General features: G+C 36.3%; 1 protein-coding gene across 3 annotated transcripts in view; it reads left to right on the forward strand.

Moving 5' to 3' along the window:
- Window positions 1-19,039, forward strand: part of KCNIP4 (potassium voltage-gated channel interacting protein 4) — a 1,247,498-nt gene that overhangs the window by 253,370 nt on the left and 975,089 nt on the right. Inside the window, exon 1 of one of the 3 annotated variants that reach the window (XM_017866808.1) lies at window positions 7,991-8,413. The exons of the other annotated variants lie outside the window; for them this stretch is intronic. Coding sequence (XP_017722297.1) covers window positions 8,326-8,413 — 88 coding nt within the window. The 5' untranslated portion in view covers window positions 7,991-8,325. Of the gene's footprint in view, window positions 1-7,990; window positions 8,414-19,039 lie in introns of those variants that run through there. 3 annotated transcript variants of the gene reach the window in all.

Raw genomic sequence — 19,039 nt, forward strand, 5'->3', positions numbered from 1 at the left:
TCCCAAGGATGGCTTTAAACAACATTATTTTCCCTGCACACTCCCCAACAATACATAGATACAGGCAGTGGGATCCTTGCACACATCCAACACAATTGGTGATTAGTAATTGCTTTCCCTAGAGAAAATATTGATCATGCTGGTGGTCTAGGCTTCGATGTGAAAAATAAACCTTCTACAGAGGGCTGATTTTGAGAAGGTTTTTCAAACAGATTGATTTGTAGAATATTAGGTGACTGTCCAGGGTCTACAGAAAGTTACATATACAGAGAAAGCACCTGTGTGCACTTTCCAGGTATCTACATGGTTCTCTTATACACCACCTTCAAATTTTACTCAGACATCCTCACTTTCTCATGAGGACTTTTGTTATCACCTTGCTTTACATGCCCTGCCATCCCTTCCCTCCATTCAGCATGCTCAGTGTCGCTTTGCCCATTCTGTTGTTTCTTTCCCCATTTCCCATTGTGAGTTCCATGAGACGCCAATTTTGTCCGTTGGATTCACTCGTGTATATTCAGCACCTAAAACAGTAGCACATAGAAGGAGCTCAAAAGATATTTTTACAATTTTTTGTTTATTAAATTTTTCATTAAATTTTTATTTGGGGATAATTGTAGATTAGCATGGAATTATCAGCAAATAATACAGAGAGATGCAGTGTACAATCTACTACTCAGTTTTCTGCAATGGCAACGTCTTACAAAACTATAATAAAATATCACAACTCAGATATCAACACTGATACAATAAGGATACAGAAGACTTCCATCACCACGGGGATCTGCTATGTTGCACTTTTATAGCGAATCCACTTCCTTCTGCCCCCTACCCTTTGCTTAATCCTTGGTACCCACTAATCTGTTCTCCCCTTTTATAATTCTGTCATTTTGAGAATGTTATATGAATGGAATCATGTGGTATGTAATCTTTTGAGACAGGCATTTTCACTTCATGTCATTCCCTTGAGATCCATCTAAAGTGTGTCTATCACTAGTTCATTCCGTTTGATTGCTGTGTAGTATCACATGGTTTGGACATATACAATGTCTTTAACCATTCACCCATTAAAGGGCATCTAGGTTGTTTCCAGGTTAAGACATGACAAGTCAAAATGCTCTAAGCATCCGTGTACAGGTTTTTGTGTGAAGATAAATTTTTATTTCTCTGGGATAAATGCTCAGGAGTACAATTGCTGGGTTTTGTAGCTGATGTATGTTCAGAATTTTAAGACACCACCAGACTGTTTTCCAGAGTGACTGTAACATTTTACATTTTCACTGTCAATGTATGAGTGGTCCAGTTTTTCTGTGTCCTTGCCAACATTTGATCTTGACACTATTTTTCCTTTTATTTTAGCTATTGTAATAGATACGTAGTAATAACTCATTGTAGTTTTAGTCTGCATTTGAATAATTACTAATGCTGTTAAATATCTTTTCATGTGCTTACTTGCCATCTGTTTTATCTTTTTGGTGAAATGACTCTCCATGTTTTTCACTCATGTTCTAATTGGATTGTGTGCTTCTCTATTGTTGAATATTCAAAGTTTGTATATATTCTAGATACAAATCCTTTGTCAGATAAGTGGTTTGCAGATATTTCACTTTCACTCTGTATGTTGTCTTTTCATTGTCTTGACAGGGTCTCTGATGAGTGGAAGTATTAAACTTTGATGCCATCTAATTTATTAATTTCTCCTTTTATGGCGCATGTTTTTGGAATATATACTACTTGAAAAATCTGTTTTACTAGCAATGAACATTGCTAAGGACTCTGCCTAGCCCTAGATTCTGAAGATTTTCTTCTTCTTTTTTTCTAAAACTTTAACAGTTTTACATTTTACATTTAAACCTGTGATGTATTTTGAGCTAATATTTATACAAGGTGTGAGATCTTCACCAAGGTTGGGTTCTTGCCTATGGATGTCCATTTGCTCCAGCATCACTGTTGAAAGGCTGCCTTTCCTCTCTTGAATAGCTGCTCTTGCATCTTTGTCAAAATTAGGTGTGCATAATCGTGTAGCTCTATTTCTGCGTTTTCTACTCTGCACCACTGAACCATGTGCTCATCTGTTGTTCTAACCATACCTCACAAACTTGAGAACTGCAGCCATGTAAGTCTTAAAATCTCTCTACCTGATTTCAAGACTTACTTTTCAAAATTGTGCTGGCTATTCTAGTTCCTTTGTACATCTACATACATTTTTGAAAAATCTTGTCTATATTCGAAAAGTCTTGTGGTAATTTTGCTTGCAGTTGCAGTAAAGAACTGACATCTTTAGTATGTTTTATTTAAATCATCTTTTTATTTTTTGTCAGAATTTTGTAATTGTTAGCACACAAATCTTGTATATGTTTTGTTTGACACAGACCGAAGTATTTCATTTTTTGAGTTGTTGTAAGTGATATTGTGTTTTAAATTTTAGTGCCCGTATGTTCATTGCTAGTACAACAGATTTTTCCAAGTAGTATAATTTAATATTTAGCTAGTATCCTATGACATTCCTGAAGACACTAATTTATACTAGAAGTTTTAATTTTTATAGATTCCTTGGGTTTTGTATACAGAAAATCATCTTATCAGCAAATGGAAAGATTTTGTTTATTTATTTACAATCTGTATGCCTTTAAGTTTCTTTACCTACCTCATCGTACTGGCTAGCACTTCCAACACTATGTTGAATAACATTGATCGAAGCACTTTTTTGTCTTGATCCTTATCTTTGGGTGAAAGCACTCAGCCTTTCACCATGAATTATGTTATTAGTAGGTTTTTGTAGATGTTCTTTATCAAAGTGAAGCAGTTTCTCTATTCCTATTTCTTGGATTTTTTAAAAATCATGAATGGGTTTTGAATTTTGTCATATGCTTTTTTTGCATCAATGAATATAATCACTTTCTTCTTTTTTTTTTTTTAGCCTAATAATATGATGTACTACTTTGATTTTTTAAATATTGAACCAGACTTGCCATCCCCAGAATGAACTCTACCTGGTTATAATACTTATTTCTTTTTATATATTGCTAATTTATCTTTGATAGTTTTTGTTAAGGATTTTGGAGTTCATACTTGTAAGAAATATTTGTCTGTACTTTACTTTTTTGTGATATTGTCTTTCTCTAGTTTTTGTATCATGCCAATACTGTATTCACAAAATGAATTATGAAGTATTAACTCCTGTCTATTTTCTGGAAGAGATTGTGAAAAATTAGTGTTAATTCTTTTTTACATGTTTGGTAGAATTCTCCAGTGAAACCATGTGGTCTGAAGGTTTTAATGGAAAATTGTATAAAATTGTAAATTAAATTTACTTAACAGGTATAAAGCTATTCAAATTATCTATTTAATCTTTGCTGAATTATTTTAGTTTGCATTTTTTAAAGGAATTGTTCCATTTCATCCAATTCACAAAAAATATGTTGTAGGGTTGTTTGTAGTATTCTTCTCTTACGGAATGAATATTTGTTTTTCCTGCTCACAAATTTATATGTAAAGTCCTAACCTCCCAATGTGATTGTATTTGGAGGTGCGACATTTGGAGGTCATTAGGTTTTGATAAGGTCAGGAGGATAGTGTGCTCACAATAGAATTCGTGTCCTTGTAAGAGGAGGAAGATACCACATCTCTCTCTTTCTCCTCCATGTGAGGATGCAGAGAGAAGACAGCACTCTACAAGTTTGAAAGACAGCCATCACCAAAACCTGAATATTTGTGCACCTCGATCTTGGACTTCTCAGTCTCTAGAATTGTGAGAAATTAATGTCTGTTGTTTTAGCCACACAGACTATGGTATTTTGCTGTAGCAGCCTGCATTGACCAACATATCTATTATCCTTTTGACATTTGTAGGTTTTCTAGTTTTGCCTCTCATTTTAAAAAGTATTTTTAGTAGGCTGGGAGTGGTGACTCACTCCTATAATCCCAGCACTTTGGGAGGCCTTGGCAGGCGGATCACCTGAGGTCAGGAGTTTGAGACCAGCCTGCCCAACATAGTGAAACCCCATCTCTACTAAAAATATAAAAATTAGTCAGACGTGATGGCAGACACTTGTAATCTCAGCTACTCAGGAGGCTGAGGCAGGAGAATCACTTGAACCCAGGATGTAGAGGTTGCAGTGAGCCAAGATCATGCCACTATACTCAGCTGGGGCAACAGGGTGAGACTCCATCTCAAAAAAACAGAACAACAGCAAAATGTATTTTAAATGAATTAAAACATCCATCTTAATTTTTGAGTACATTATAGATATCTAAATTCTAATATATCTAAAGCAGATCTTTCGATTCTCTTAACCCTAGAAGACTACACACAGTGTTAATTTGTATTTATTTATATTTTTAAGTTTTTGATTGGCAAATAATACTCGACATATATTTATAGGGTACAATATGGTGTTTTGATATATGTGGTTATTGGAGAAAGATTAAATCAAAATGAATAACAGTTTGATTACCTCACCTACTTATCTTTCTGTGGTGAGAATGTTTAAAATCTACTCTTCGCAATTTTGAAATATACGTTATTAGCAGCTATGGTCATCGCATTGTACAATTGATCAATAAAATTTATTCCTCCTGTTTAGCTGAAATTTTGTACCCTTTGACCAACATTCTTCCTTTTTCCATCAGCCCTTCCCTCTCATCCTCTGGTAAATACCATTCAACTCTTTGTTCTTATGAGTTCAACTTTTCTAGATTCCACATATAAGTGAGATCATACAATACTCGTCATTCCGTGCCTGGCTTATTTAACTTAACATAACATCCTTGAGGTTCTTCCCTATTACCACAAATGACAGAATTTCCTAATTTGTATAAGGCTGGATATTATTCCAGTGTGTATATATACCACATTTTTTTATTCATTTGTTGATGAACACTTAGATTGCTTCCATATCTTGGCTATTATGAATCATGAAATGAACATGGAAATGCAGATATCTTTTTGACATACTAATTTCAATTTTTTATATCTATCCCCAGAAGTAGTTTTGACAAAGATGCCAAGAACACACCATGGGGAAAGGACAGTGTCTTCAATAAAAGGTGTTGGGAAAACTGGATAACCATTTGTAGAATGAAACTGGACCTTTATCTCACATCATCTACAAAAATATTAACTCAAAATTGGTTAAATACTTAAATGTAAAACCTGGAACTGTGGTACTACTGAAATATAGAGGAAAAGTTTCAGGACATTGGTATGGACAATGATTTCTCATATAGGACCCCAAAAGCACAGGCAACAAAAGCAAAAATAGAGAAATGAAATTGCAGCAAACTAAAAAGCTTCTGCACAGCAAACAACAACAACAACAACCAAAACACAGTGAAAAGATAACCCACAATTGAGAGAAAATATTTGCAAACCATACATCTGATAAGGGTAATATCCAAAATATGTAAGAAACTCAAATAGCTCAATATCAAGAAAACAAATAACTCAATTTAAAAAATGGGCAAAGGACCTGAACAGGCATTTCTCAAAAGATGACATACAAATGACCCATAGGTTCCTGAAAAAACAGTCAACATCCCTAAACATCAGTGAAATGCAAATTAAAATCACAATGATCTATCACTGCACATCTGTTAGAATGGCTATTAGACAAAAGACAAAAGATAACAAGTATCCTAAGGTCACAGAGAAAAGGGAACCTGGGTATACTGTTATTGGGAATGTAAATTATAATAGTACAGCTATTTTAGAATACAGTTTGGAGGATCTCAAAAAACTCAGAATTACCATACAATCTAGCAATCCCATAGCATTTCTATGTCATCAACTCATTAAATTTACCCATTCAGTTATTCATGTCCCAAACTAATTCATCCTTAATTTTTTCTTTCCCTCATGTCCCTATTCAGTGTACCAAACTATACTGATTCTGTTTTCAATTATATCCAGAAACTGACTACCTGTATTTCCACTCCAGGCCATGCCACCATTGTTTCTCACCTGGACCGCTGTGATGCCCCCTCTCATGTGTTCCTTTTCCTCTCTTGCTCCCTAGCAGTTCATCCTTTACATAGCAGGCAGATCACACAAGTCCCATATTCCCTAGAGTGGCTTTCTGGCAAAGAGCCTGAAATCTAAATCCCTTACCCCAGCCGTAAGGCTTCACATACTGCCTACTGTAGCTCCCGACTTTATCCATGAAAATGTCTCCCCGAAGTCTCTCCTGGCTCGACATCTCACGGTCAGTTCCTTCTTGTAATGTAAACTCCTGCTTAACTTCTTTTCTTAGAGATCTCTTTCCTGACTTCTCAACCTACTCACCTTCTATTCTGCCAGCTGGTTTTAGTGTTCTCTCCTGGTTCAACAACACTTACTCATGTGGGATATGTTCTTATTATTTGGTAACTTGATGTTTTCTTTGTTGAGGTGTAAGCTGCATGAGAACAGAGGCTTTGCCTTTCTCAGTTACCAGTGTGTTCCCAGCACATAGAACCATGTCTAGAACATAATAGGTTCTCAGTATATAATTGCTAGATCTATGAATAAAAGTGTTGTGCTTAAGGTTGTCCGTTCCCATCTTATTTTACTCTCCAACAAGTAAATAAAATATGCATTCTATTCCCACTTTTGGAGATAAGGAAATGGAGTGTTCAACTGATTAAAGCAACTGTTGAACTACGATTGTGTATTTCTCCTGCCTATTTCAAACTTAGGGATGCCATCACTCATGATAAATGTGTAGGAGAAAGAACTATAAAAAGCATGTTGCTGATCTTTGTGCATGTGTCTATTTATATCTTAAATACTTTCAATTAAAGTTCTGAAAATTCCTAGAAAGCATGCTTTGTTATTCCATTTAAACGGTTAGCCTGGTTAGACCCCTGAGACTGGTGGGAATGGGGAAGAGTTCTAGAAGAGAATGAGTTTCCATTCAATGTGTTTCAGTCTGTGAGTCCAGGAGTGCTTCTTTCTTTGGTGTAGAAGAACATCATTTCTTATGTAGTATTGTTGGGAATTACCAGTTTCAACTAGAATTATTGCAGCTGTCAGAAAAAGAAGCCAAAAGACCTGTCTCGGATTTAAAATATGGCCCCATCTGTGCTAAATCTCACAGATACAATATTTATGTTTATACAGAACAAACAAAAGTAAACAAAAAAACTCTAGGAGTATAAATTAAGAGTGTAGACAAATCCTAAAAACTGCCTAAGGCACTTAAGAATTCAGGAAAACCACTTTTTCAGAGACGGCAAGCCTGTAGTTTTCTGGCTTCCACAGCAACTGCCTCTATCCCAATGTCTTAAAGGGAAAGTACTTTGTGAAAATTGCAAATCCTTGCCATTGTTCTGGCTATTAACTTTTTAAAAGTTGATTGGTAGGGAGATGGTTGTATTAGCCTTGTTGAAATATGAAGAAACTGAGGCACTTCTTTCTCTTAGGACAATACAGCAAATTAGTTTTGAGCTCTGTTGCCTGGAGGCAATGTAGAGGGCTTAAGATTTGTGGTTTCTAGGCTACTGTGTTTTAAAGGAGACAATTATGTATCCTAATTTCCAAATACCTGAGCCCATGCGCTGTGCAGAAAATGTAGCCAGTTTCAAGAAACAGCTTATTTTCTACCTCTAAGCCTATGAAGAATACATTTATCCCTGACAAAATAGCATTGTCCCCAGGTGGTGGTAAATCGTCAAGTCTGTTTAGAATCAGGGTCAGCTTCTCACATGAGCCTTTCCCCCATGTAGCCTTCCTGAATCTGATTAACTCTGTGTCAGAGAGTTGTCTGATATCTGACCTTGAGCAGCATGCTTCCCTCTCCCCACCTCCTTTTTTTGGGAATCATTCATTTTGTACAGCCTCGGGCTCTGAGATTCCTCCCCAGCAGGCTGGAGTGCACTCACAGGTTCCCTTTATTGGTATCCGAAGGGTTTCAGACCCAGTGACCTGTCATCTGTCTTCTCACCTGCTTACATGCTGATTCACTGATGAGCTGGCATCGCAGGCCCCGCCTCCCTCTGAATGGTCTGTGAGGTTGCAACTGCTTCTGGAGAGGGGATGCTGAGCCGAACCAGAGCTAGGATACTACAAGTGTGAACCGGCAGCCTATCTGTTGCCACAGAAGAACTTGGTCACCACACTGAGAAGCCGTGTTTTCTCACCTCCCTGTTACTGTTGTAGCTGTATCTGGCTTCTCTAGCATTTTAAAGCAATTTCTGATTGAGACGCTAACAGCTAATTCCACAGGAGTTGTAAGGCAGCCTGTGCATAAACTGAGACAGAAGTTTCTCCTGAGAGACTGTTTTTTTTTATTATTATTATTGGCAAAGACTTCTGGCTCTCCTCAGAGGAATACCTTGTTGCTTAAGATGAGTGGCTGTAGAAAGCGGTGTAAACGGGAAATATTGAAATTTGCCCAGTACCTTCTCAGACTATTAACAGGTTCTCTTCATACAGGTAATGACTTTTTTTTTTTTTTTTTTTTTTAATAGAGGCTAGTAGAGCATGGTAATGAAGTTGAAATGGAATAGGAAAGACTCACTATTTCTTTGTTGTGATTATTTTTAATGTTGTCAATAAAATGCAACTGTATTTGCTGAGATTTATGTTTCTAAAATGTGTGCAGTGCAGCTCTTTTGGGGTAGAACTGAATTCTGTGGATGTATTTTTTTTTTATGTCTTCAAGACAGTGTTGTTGGTAAATTTCAGGAAACAGTATCTGTAGAGTAGAAAGATTTTTTTTTTTTTAATACATGATCGTGCAAGGGGTTTTTCTCTTCTTTCCTGCTTGCTGCAGTTTACTGGAAAAGCACACAGATTTTCTTCCTGCAGATATTTAGAAATTCTCTAGAACTCTTTGATTGTTATAATCCACAGATTATTTCCAGTGTGTTTGATCATAGGGCTTGGCTGTGAAAGAGTTAAGGATATTTCTTTTGGATCTCTGAGTTCCTTGCAAATTGTGAGCAAAATATGAAAACAGCTGTAGAGTAAAATGTCCATGCGAGGTTTGATATTTGTTTCATTGCAGTGGATTTCAATGTTTAAAAATTTGCACGATTGAAATAGAAACTCTATTTAAATCTTAAGTGTTGATAGCAAGAAAATATTTTTAAAATGTTCCAAAATTACGAGGCTAAACCAACAGTTTTGTTGCCCATGAAATTCCTAGGCAATGCCGTCATTAAGTTAGTGATAGGTGGGACCAAAATTACTTGACACTGATAATATATATATTTTTAACAGACCATCAAACTTCTGAGAGACAAATCTTGGTTAATAGAACACCACACTTTGATTCTGGTCGTAAAGAACTGTTGTGAGCTTTATTTTTCAAATACTGACCTATATTTGTCTTCTTTAAATGAAGAGAAAAAAAAAGAGTAAAGAAACTCACACACTGTAAGTAAGTAAGGATGATGTAAGGATGATGTGCCATTTATGATATCATGTCACATTTGACAATGAGCAAGAGGTGATGTGCCGATATAAAGCTGAGAGATGAATTTGAGCAACATTTTACCTAAGAAAGTAAAGTCTTCACGATAATTAACAAAACTGCATATGCAATTATGTTAGTGTAATAAGGAAAAACCATTTTAAGAGAATAACTGACAATCAAATGATTTTAGAGAGCCTCATTAAATATTAATAGATATTAAGAGGATTGTTAATATCCTAATGTTAATTTCCTGTTAATATCCGCATTTTAATCTTTAGGTAATGTGAATTGTGGTGACTTTGGATATTCTTTAAGGAATAATCGTTGAGAGTCTGTATATGACTTTTGCCAGCTAGGAGCTCTGTGGTGTTTCTCATGCGGTCTTCACCTTTAGATTACAAATGTTTAGTCCCATCACTATGACTTTGACGTTACCGGCATATTAGCTTTCAACATTCAAGTAAGGATGATGTGCCATTTATGGTATCATGACACATTTGAAAATGAGCAAGAGGTGATCTTTTACCTTGCCATGAAACTAGAGAAATATTTTACAAAAGAAAGCTTTCCATGAGGTTTCCATGGGTGTCTGTCCTTTCCTCTCTGATAGGGCAATCCTAAGGTTCTATCTGTTTCTGACTGGATTTAGGTGCAGTTTTCTGCCTGTCTAGCTCATTCTGTTTGTTGAATAGTTTTCTTAAACTTTTGATTTCAAAGAATTTTACGAAAATGGTAAGTGGTTGTGAAGCTGTAAACCATAAGTATTAAATCCAAAATATTGTGGTTGGTACTTTATCACTGGATGTACTTTATTATATGGAAATTATGGAAAGCTAGTATAGCAGCAATATTTTAAGCTTTATTCAATGCATATTTAGAAATCATTCTAAGTGGGATTGCTTTCTTTATGAACCACAGGAGAAACAAAAAGAAGCACAGCATCTGTGAACTTTGAGAACCAGGACCGACAGATTATCATAAAGTAGTAACATAGATTTATGACCTGAGAAATGTGATTACAGCAACCTGTTTCTTGTACAAATTCTTTTCGGCTCAGTCTCTAATACTAAATTTTGTGATATCCAGCCAGAATCTTTACAACTCCTCAAAACGCTACTTGGAAAAGTCAATTTATGCATTTGCTAGATGCTGTGGTAATATACACCATTGATATTGCAGAGTCTAATGTAAAATTCATTAGGACATTTTCAAGTGCCTTAGCTAAGTAATTAATGAAGAAGTAGGAAACAGAGCTGAACTAGCTTAAAAAATTTCCTTTAAAGTTGGATATGCAGGCAGCTGCTAACCGTATCCTGAGCAATCAGCATGCATCTTTGTAGTTATCAAAAATTTAAAACAGCACGAATATGTCTTGGGTGATTTTTTTCTTTTTACCAACAATCCCTTTATTTTGTTTTTTTGGTCAATCATGTTATCTGAGGAAATAGTGATTTTGTTTTACATTTGAAAACAGGTTAATTCTGAAACATATAATTTTATTTTGGCAGCTGCTTCTCATTTGATGCCAAAATGGGCCATTTGTATAAACATAGAACATTGGAAGTACAAAGAAACTTTTGTGGATACAAACTTTCCTGCAATTTGTTTTATTAGTGTTATCACAAGTTAGAGAAAAGCAGTTTCCTTTTGTGAGAGCTTTTCATGTAAGTTTTGGCAATGCCTAGGATTGCTTACAAATTAAAAAATTAATTTGATTTCTAAAATAATTTTTTTAAAGAGTACAGATTCAAAGGTAAAGATTTGTCCAGCCAAAATAAGATACATCTATTTTCCCTGAAACTTCCTACATATTTTTTATCATGGCAAATCACTTCTCGACGAGTGTATTTTACAAACATATGTAATGTCTGTATTAATCATAAAACACAAGCATTTAAAATTTATTTGTTATGTATAGTAAATCACAGAAATCCATATGCAAATATTACAAGTTAATGGCCTCAGTTCATTGTAGGATCAAGTATCCTATTTTCTTCTCAGTTTGAGACCTGCCTCTTGATGTACCATATTATATTCAATTCTAGATGGGGCTCATGCTACTCAATATATTCTTGTACACCTAAATAATGGAGATAGGTCTTAGGATTGCTCCAAGAATATGACGCTTCTATCAGTGGGCAATTTGTGTATCATAGGGACCCATACAACACCCTATCATATGAATGCCACCCCATTGAGAAGGATGAATGTTATTGCAGATATCATGTTTTTGAACTGTTTCTTCTTTATGTGCAAAATTTAGTATTGTCATGTTTTAGGGTACTTATTTGAAGGTTGTTTTGACATTTTTCAATATTCTGTACATTGTTTGCTTGAAAAGTCAAGACCTGAACACATTTTTCTATTAGCAAGAATTCCCCAAATATATGTGTGAGGTGGATATTGCCTGGAGCTCTGTTTCAGGCTTCAGACTTGAAAGTTATAGGCATGTCCAAGTTCAATTCTCCACCTAAGGGAGGCAAAAGCAATTTAAACCCAAAAATTCTGTGAAACACTGAATTGCTGTTTAACTACTGGGTTAAAGTATTTCAAATTTTGTGAAATTATTAAAAGCAGGAGGTAAGAATTCATCATTCCATCAAGTAGAGAGCTTTAGATTAAAGGATGAGAGAGAGATAGTACACATTTGACATATGTTTCACAAGTTTTCAGTGAATGGTTTCCAGCCTTAAACTTGACATCATTGAAGTATTGTGGGACAAGTCACCACAGGCTAGACATATAAATACTTACTTTTTTTTTTTTTTTTTTGGAACGGAGTTTTGCTCTATCACCTAGGCTGGAGTGCAGTGGTGCCATCTTAGCTCACCGTAACCTCCGCCTCCCGGGTTTTAAGCAATTCTCTCTGTCTCAACCTCCCGAGTAGCTGGGATTACAGGTGCTCACCACCAAGCCCTGCTAATTTTTGTATTTTTAGTAGAGACGAGGTTTTGCCATGTTGGCCAGGCTGGTCTTGAACTCCTGACCTCAGGTGATCCACCCATCTCGGCCTTCCCAAGTGCTAGGGTTATAGGCATGAGCCACCATGCCCGGCCTTAAATATTTTTTTATACTACATTTTTGAAGTCTGAAGAGAAGGTTAAGAGGTGATCCTAAGCAAAATCAGAGACTTGACAAAGTTATTTTCTGGCCATGTGCCCTTCCATTTTCCGTTCTCTTCTTCCCCCCTGGAGATGATAGAAAAGAGAATTATATTTCCAACCTCTCTCCCCTATGTATTCTCTCATCCCCCAGCCAGTCACATTTACACATAGGGCAGACACATCTCACACAAAGGATGTGCCCCTAAAGACCTCACATAAATACACACTAGCAAAATTCAAGCTGAATCTTGGCAAAAAATAAATAAAATAAAATAAAATAAAATAAAATGACAGGATTTTCTATTTCCCGGTTCAAGTGGCCCTGGCATGTGGCAGTCAAATAGTTTATATTCTCTTGGCCTGCCTGCTCTGAAATTATGCTATTCCTGATTTTTTTTCAACTTTTTAATCGATTCTTTCAAATTTTGCTGAAAAACAAGATTATATTTCATATAGCATCATGTAAAATTTGCACTATTCAAATGCGTATAAAATACCACCATGTTACACTGTTTTCTTGGGCTGTTTCTTCCTTTGAAATCTATTCTCAAGCAAAAGAAAGCAAGGAAAATGATGTTTACACTTGACTGCCAATGAATTTATGGCACTGTTACTTTTCACAACAGAGTTTACATTTTAAACTTTATCAGGATAATTATTTTGTTCTGTTTAAGTTTATAATCAGGATTAAAGGGACATTTGTGGAGAATTCATGGTCTTGCTTAATCTTCTTATAATCTGCCATTTCTGCCAAATCTGATTACAGGATCCCTGATTAAACAGACAAAACACTTATATATACAGGTAACTGGTTGCCCTCTTTAATTTCAGAAAGAAATTTGCATGTTAATGTTTTATTACATTGCCAATTATGTTCTTTTTCCTATAATTAGCATATTAGGTAAGCTTGCAGGGTTAAAGCCTCTTCTTTCCCAAAGAAGACTGTTTTTATCATTGTCATAACTTTAAAGTAGTAAGTGGTCTGATCTCATAGTCTTAGACATGGTAAACTCTTGGAACTCACTTGTTGACTGATTGGCTAAATTAATCAATATATTGCACATGGTTTAAAGGGAAGAGCTCATATTCGTAGAAAGAGCTGCCTTTGGCCCTGTGCGGTGGCTCACACCTGTAGTTCCAGCACTATGGGAGGCCGAGGCGTGTGGATCACCAGGTCAGGAGTTTCAGGCCAGCCTGATCAGTATGGTGAAATCCCTTCTCTACTAAAGATATGAAAAAATAGCTGAGCATGGTGCGGGCGCCTGTAGTACCAGCTACTCAGGAGGCTGAAGCAGGAGAATAGCTGGAATCCTGGAGGCAGAGGTTGCAGTGAGCCAAGATCATGCCATTGCACTCCAGCCTGGGCAACAGGGTGAAACTCTGTCTCAAGAAAAAAAAAAAAAGAAAAAGAAAGCTACATTTGTCCCTCTTGCTAAAGGTAATCAGAGCTTTCTTACCAGAAATTTCAGCGCTTACAAATCAGTGCATCATTTAAGTACTTAAAGAAATGTTTAAGTTTCACAATACAAGACAAGGACTAGAGGATATTATACATTGATTGTGATCTGTGTTAGTTCTGTTTCTGACAGGAACGAGATCTTACACTCCAGAAAAGAATTTGATAAAGTGACTCTGTATTGGAGCAATAAGGAGTAATGTGTATTCTCCAGCTGGTAACAGTAAACAATTGAAGAGGCAAGAGATAGGAACCACTTCCAGAGCCTGGAGAGGAAAAATGTGTCCAGAAAGCTTCCAGAGTGGCGGCCTTGAGTACAGGAATATAGCCTACCCACAGAGGCCTGATAGGAAGAAAGCTCAGGGAAGAAAAAAATGCTGGTCTCATTTTTCTCCCACTTTCAGAGTTTCTGCTACTGCTTTCCATTGTCTGACCCCATCCTAGAAACCTGCAGGAAAGCTACTCTAAGCAGGAGAAATATGTTCATAGCAGTATTGATTATTTTATATTCACTCACCACTGGTATAAACACTGACTGGGCTTTTTTATTTAAAATTTGTCACAGTGGTCATGTTGCTTCCCCTCAAAAGATATTGAAAGTGACATGAGCAAGCTCATCATATCTCTGGGTCATGCAGAGGTTCCTATCATTCTACCACATCATTCACTCTCATTGTTTATCTTTTACTTTGACCGTAAAACTCCTCTCAAATATTTCTCTGTATATGTATTTTTTGCATTCCAGAAGTAAAGCAAACCTATACGTTCAAACAGATTGACTCTGTATTCCGAGAGAATGTCATTATAATCAGCTAAATTAAATGATATTTGAAACTGATGTGATGTTTGTTATTATGGGAAGATGTTATTACAACTCAGTGAGATGTTGCTGTGGTTTGTGTTTGTTAGGCACGTTGACGTCTGTGTTACTCTGTTTTGCATTGCTGTAAAGGAATACCTGAGGCTGGGTAATTTATAAAGACAAAAGATTTACTTGGCGTACAGTTCTGCAGGCTGTACAAGTATTGCACCAGTATCTGCCTGGCTTCTGGTGAGGCCTCAGGAAGCTTACAATCATGGTGGAAAGTGAAAGGCGAGCAGATGTGTCACATGGCAAGAGAGGAAGCCAGACGAGGGGAGGTCCCAGATTCTTTTTAACAATCAGATCTGTCAGTAACTCATTACATTGGGGAGGGCACCAAGTCATTCATGAGGGATCTACCCCCATGATCCAAACACCTCCCACCAGGCTCCATCTCCAACACTGGGCATCACATTTCAACATGTGATTTGGAGGGAACAGAACATCCAAACCATATCAACAGCTTTTCTTGGATGAAGTTTATTTTCTCTCCAACACTGTTTTTCCAGTCTTGGGATATTTTTGTGGGCTTGGGAAGGTAAGATCTGAGGAGCTTCCCTTAACTGTGGAAGAAAAGTCCAACTGACCATGACAGAGGTCACCATTGAGGGGTGTGTGTGTGTGTGTGTGTGTGTATATATGTACAATATATACACACATACGTATGTACAATGTATATACACACACACATATACATATATATGCAATATAAACTAGTTTTGCCAACAAATCAGTTTTTAGCAAGTCCCTGCAAAATATGGCTCTATGCCTAACGTCATCTATTTCTCCTGCCTAATAGAGATATAGCAGTGGCATCAGGATGTCTCAAGATATTCTTTATTTGGGGCTAATGTTCACTTTATATTTTTAGAGGAGGGCAAATAAAGCCCTGCAGTGAATCAACATGTAATAATGGCTGAGGATGGCCAATGAATCGTTATTTTCCAACTTCAGGAAGAACAAATCTGAGAGTAGGACTGAATGAGTGGCCAGGGTGGGCATAGAAGGACTGTGCCAAGGTTTGGCATAAGGGAGCATTTCATCATTGTATATATCATCATAAAAAGTATTTCGTCCCTTGACACCCTTCTTTACTTGTCTCATATCCGGACTATCAGGCTTTGTTTTGCTTCCTCTAATGTCTTTTCATCATAGTCTTAATGGCAATAATATATGTATATTACATTATAACTTTTAAAAGTTTATATTCTGAAAATGTGTTCCAGGAGAGCTGTTCTCACTGCTCAACCCCCAGTCATCCTTCTGAGAGGCAACAGCACAGCATAGAGCTGTGTCAGAATTCCAGCTTTATTCCTAACCCCACAATTGGGAAGACCAGTTAGATGACCCCTCTAAGCTGGGTCATCGCATCTGCAAAATGGGGATCTTTGTATAATTATTTCTGTTGCTAACACACATTTAACACATTTGTCACTATTACTGATCTGGTATCTATAGGATGTTCTGTTAGTTTTATTCAAATTAAATTTTCACTAAAGATAATTGAAATACCTAATCATTATATACTTCCTGGTAATTAGGAATAAATAGAAACCAACCTATATAAATGACTGCAATTTTTAAACTCACTTGCCTTTAATTTTATTAGTTTTCAATAACTATAATAGCCATTTATTCATTCAACCAACATTTATTAAGTGATTGTTACGAGCTGAATCTCATGGTTCTGCTGAACTATTTCTTCATTGATTCCCAATTACCCTGTGTCAGCCTGCCAGTACAGCAAATAAATATGAAGCAGTTAACTCAACCAACCAACATATGCTAAGATTTCAAAAAGCAGAGGAAAACTATCTCTTGCTGTTTCAGTCAAGGACAATTTTAGGCAAGGACAATGGGCAAGGTAGGTGAAGCAACGAGACTGTAAAATATGTTCCTCTGAAAAAATTAGAAAGAAAGAGGCTTATGAGAGGGGAGCCAAGCAGGAAGGGCGAGGAAGCAGCTGGGGAGAGAGAGGATTAGTGGGATTATTTGTAGGAACAGGGAGTTTTGCTAAAAAGCTAAATTGTCCACACAACCAGATTGCTGCAGAAACTACCGGCCAAGCCCAACAGAGGGTCCTGTTGTCTGTCTGGAGCAATATTTTCATGGCTTTTTGAGTGGTCAGGTAGGAAATATTGCATTTTATCAATTAAACACCTGTTCAGATCCTATTTTCTTCCCTTGGAACCCTGCTTCATTCTGTGATGTATATTGATTTATTTTCTTTTTGAGCTCTGATAGTACAAGTTGTCTGTCCCATATTGTTCTGCACTTAATTACTAGTCAGCCCTGTATATGGAACAAATTCAGGTGTTCAAGTTGTAGCTCACATAGATTAGAATCTTCTAAATGACAGAAAACCTGGTTCAGTATCTCATCATTGAAGTGCTTGGACCAGCAGTGTTTTGGTTTTTGGACTCTTCTGGATTTGGGAATATTTGCAGAGTATATACTGGTTCAGCATTCCTAATCTGAAAATTTGAAATCCAAAGTGCTCCACTGAGCATTTTCTTTGAGTGTCCATTGAGCATTCAGAAAGCTTCAGATTTTGGAGCAGTTTGGATTTCATATTTTTGAATTAGGGATACTCAACCAGTAATACTTAATTTTATCCAGCTGTACCCAAACAGTGTTTACTGCACAGTAGTTGCTTTAAAATATAGATTATTTCCTTATGGTGTTGTGAGAGGATATCATAAATAAATATGTGTCTTTGCCCATATAATTTAATGTGTTCATTTCTGAATCACATTATTAGACTTAAGCTATACTATTGAGTATCTCACAGGGAGCCTAGCCCAAAGTACCAAACCTAGGGTGTGCTGGGGCTAAGGTATAAAACCAGATTTGTTAGAATCTAAACTACATCTTTGTTTGACTACATAGTTTTCCCCTGTCAAATTCAAATTCACCCTTAAGAGCTGTGTGATTAATTCTCAGCTCAAATATCACCTAATGAGACATCTCCTGACCATCCAATCCAAAAGAACCCCTCCCATACATATTTCCATATTATCATTGTTTTGAAATTTCTTATACAGAGAGGGTCACCAAAACTGGGACATTTTTGAGAGTAAAAAGAGGCCATCTTAATCATCACAGCAGGAAAACAGGCATAAATCCAAACTGTCCCAGACAAGCTGGGAGGCATGGTAGTCTTCTCCGTAAAAATTATCACTACCTAAAATAACATAGAATATTTACAAATGTCTGTAAAGGTGGAATATGCACTTTTTAAAATAATTATTTTTTTTTGCTGTTTATTGTTGTAATCCGGCACCTAGACCATACTGGTGCACAGTCAATGTTCATTACATAGTCATTGGAAGTACTACAAAATTGAACACCAGTGCTTTTAAGGGGACAAAGCTACACTATCTCCTGCCTGTTTCTTTGCATATCTTTTCCACAGTTGGTAGAATTGTGACTTCCTAATCACTTCTGATCTTAGCTACTTCAGCTGCTCATTCTAATCTCTGTTATGATTCTGCTGTTCTATCTGTACCTGGTAGTAGTTATAGATAATTGAGATTATTATAAATAATTGAAAGTGTGAATTCTCTCTAACTGTACTCAGAGGAGGTGTAACTAAATGGGGTAGGTCCTGTATATTTGCTCATTTATTTAAAAAGTCATGTATCTTATGGTTGATTTATGTATAAATGTCAATGTATTTGTATTTTCTCATTTTTCTACAGGGAACATAGTATATGTATAATGGTTGAATTTTCATGTTTTTTAAATTAAAAAATACATAGTTATATCTCTATGCAATAAACTAATAAATTAATATTAGAAATGTATAGGTTCCTCCCATCTTCAACTATGGTAAAATTACTGGAAACAAAAAGATACAGCCTTGGCTGTACTATCATTTTAGAGATTTTACAGGCACACACAAACATATTACCATGCTTTGAGTAAAGTATTACCAGGACTTTAAGTTGATCTGTTCTCTAGCTGCAGTTTTCTTCTCCTGGAGAAAGTAGTACATTTTCCGGGCTCAATATTATTACCTCTACAATGGGAAGATTTTTATTTTGCAAGGTCACCAGATTAGGATAAGAGACTCAGTGCCTGCCAAATCAGTCACGTTCCTGTTCTATAATATGTTAAGATACATAGAGCCTGTTTTATGATAAGAGATACAAAAAGAATTTCCTAATCATCTTGTAATTCCCTGAGCCAAACAAAAGTCAAACGGCTTTAAAGAGCT

Source organism: Rhinopithecus bieti, unplaced genomic scaffold, assembly GCF_001698545.2.
Source record: "Rhinopithecus bieti isolate Rb0 unplaced genomic scaffold, ASM169854v2 scaffold_1599, whole genome shotgun sequence".
Lineage (NCBI taxonomy): Eukaryota > Metazoa > Chordata > Mammalia > Primates > Cercopithecidae > Rhinopithecus > Rhinopithecus bieti.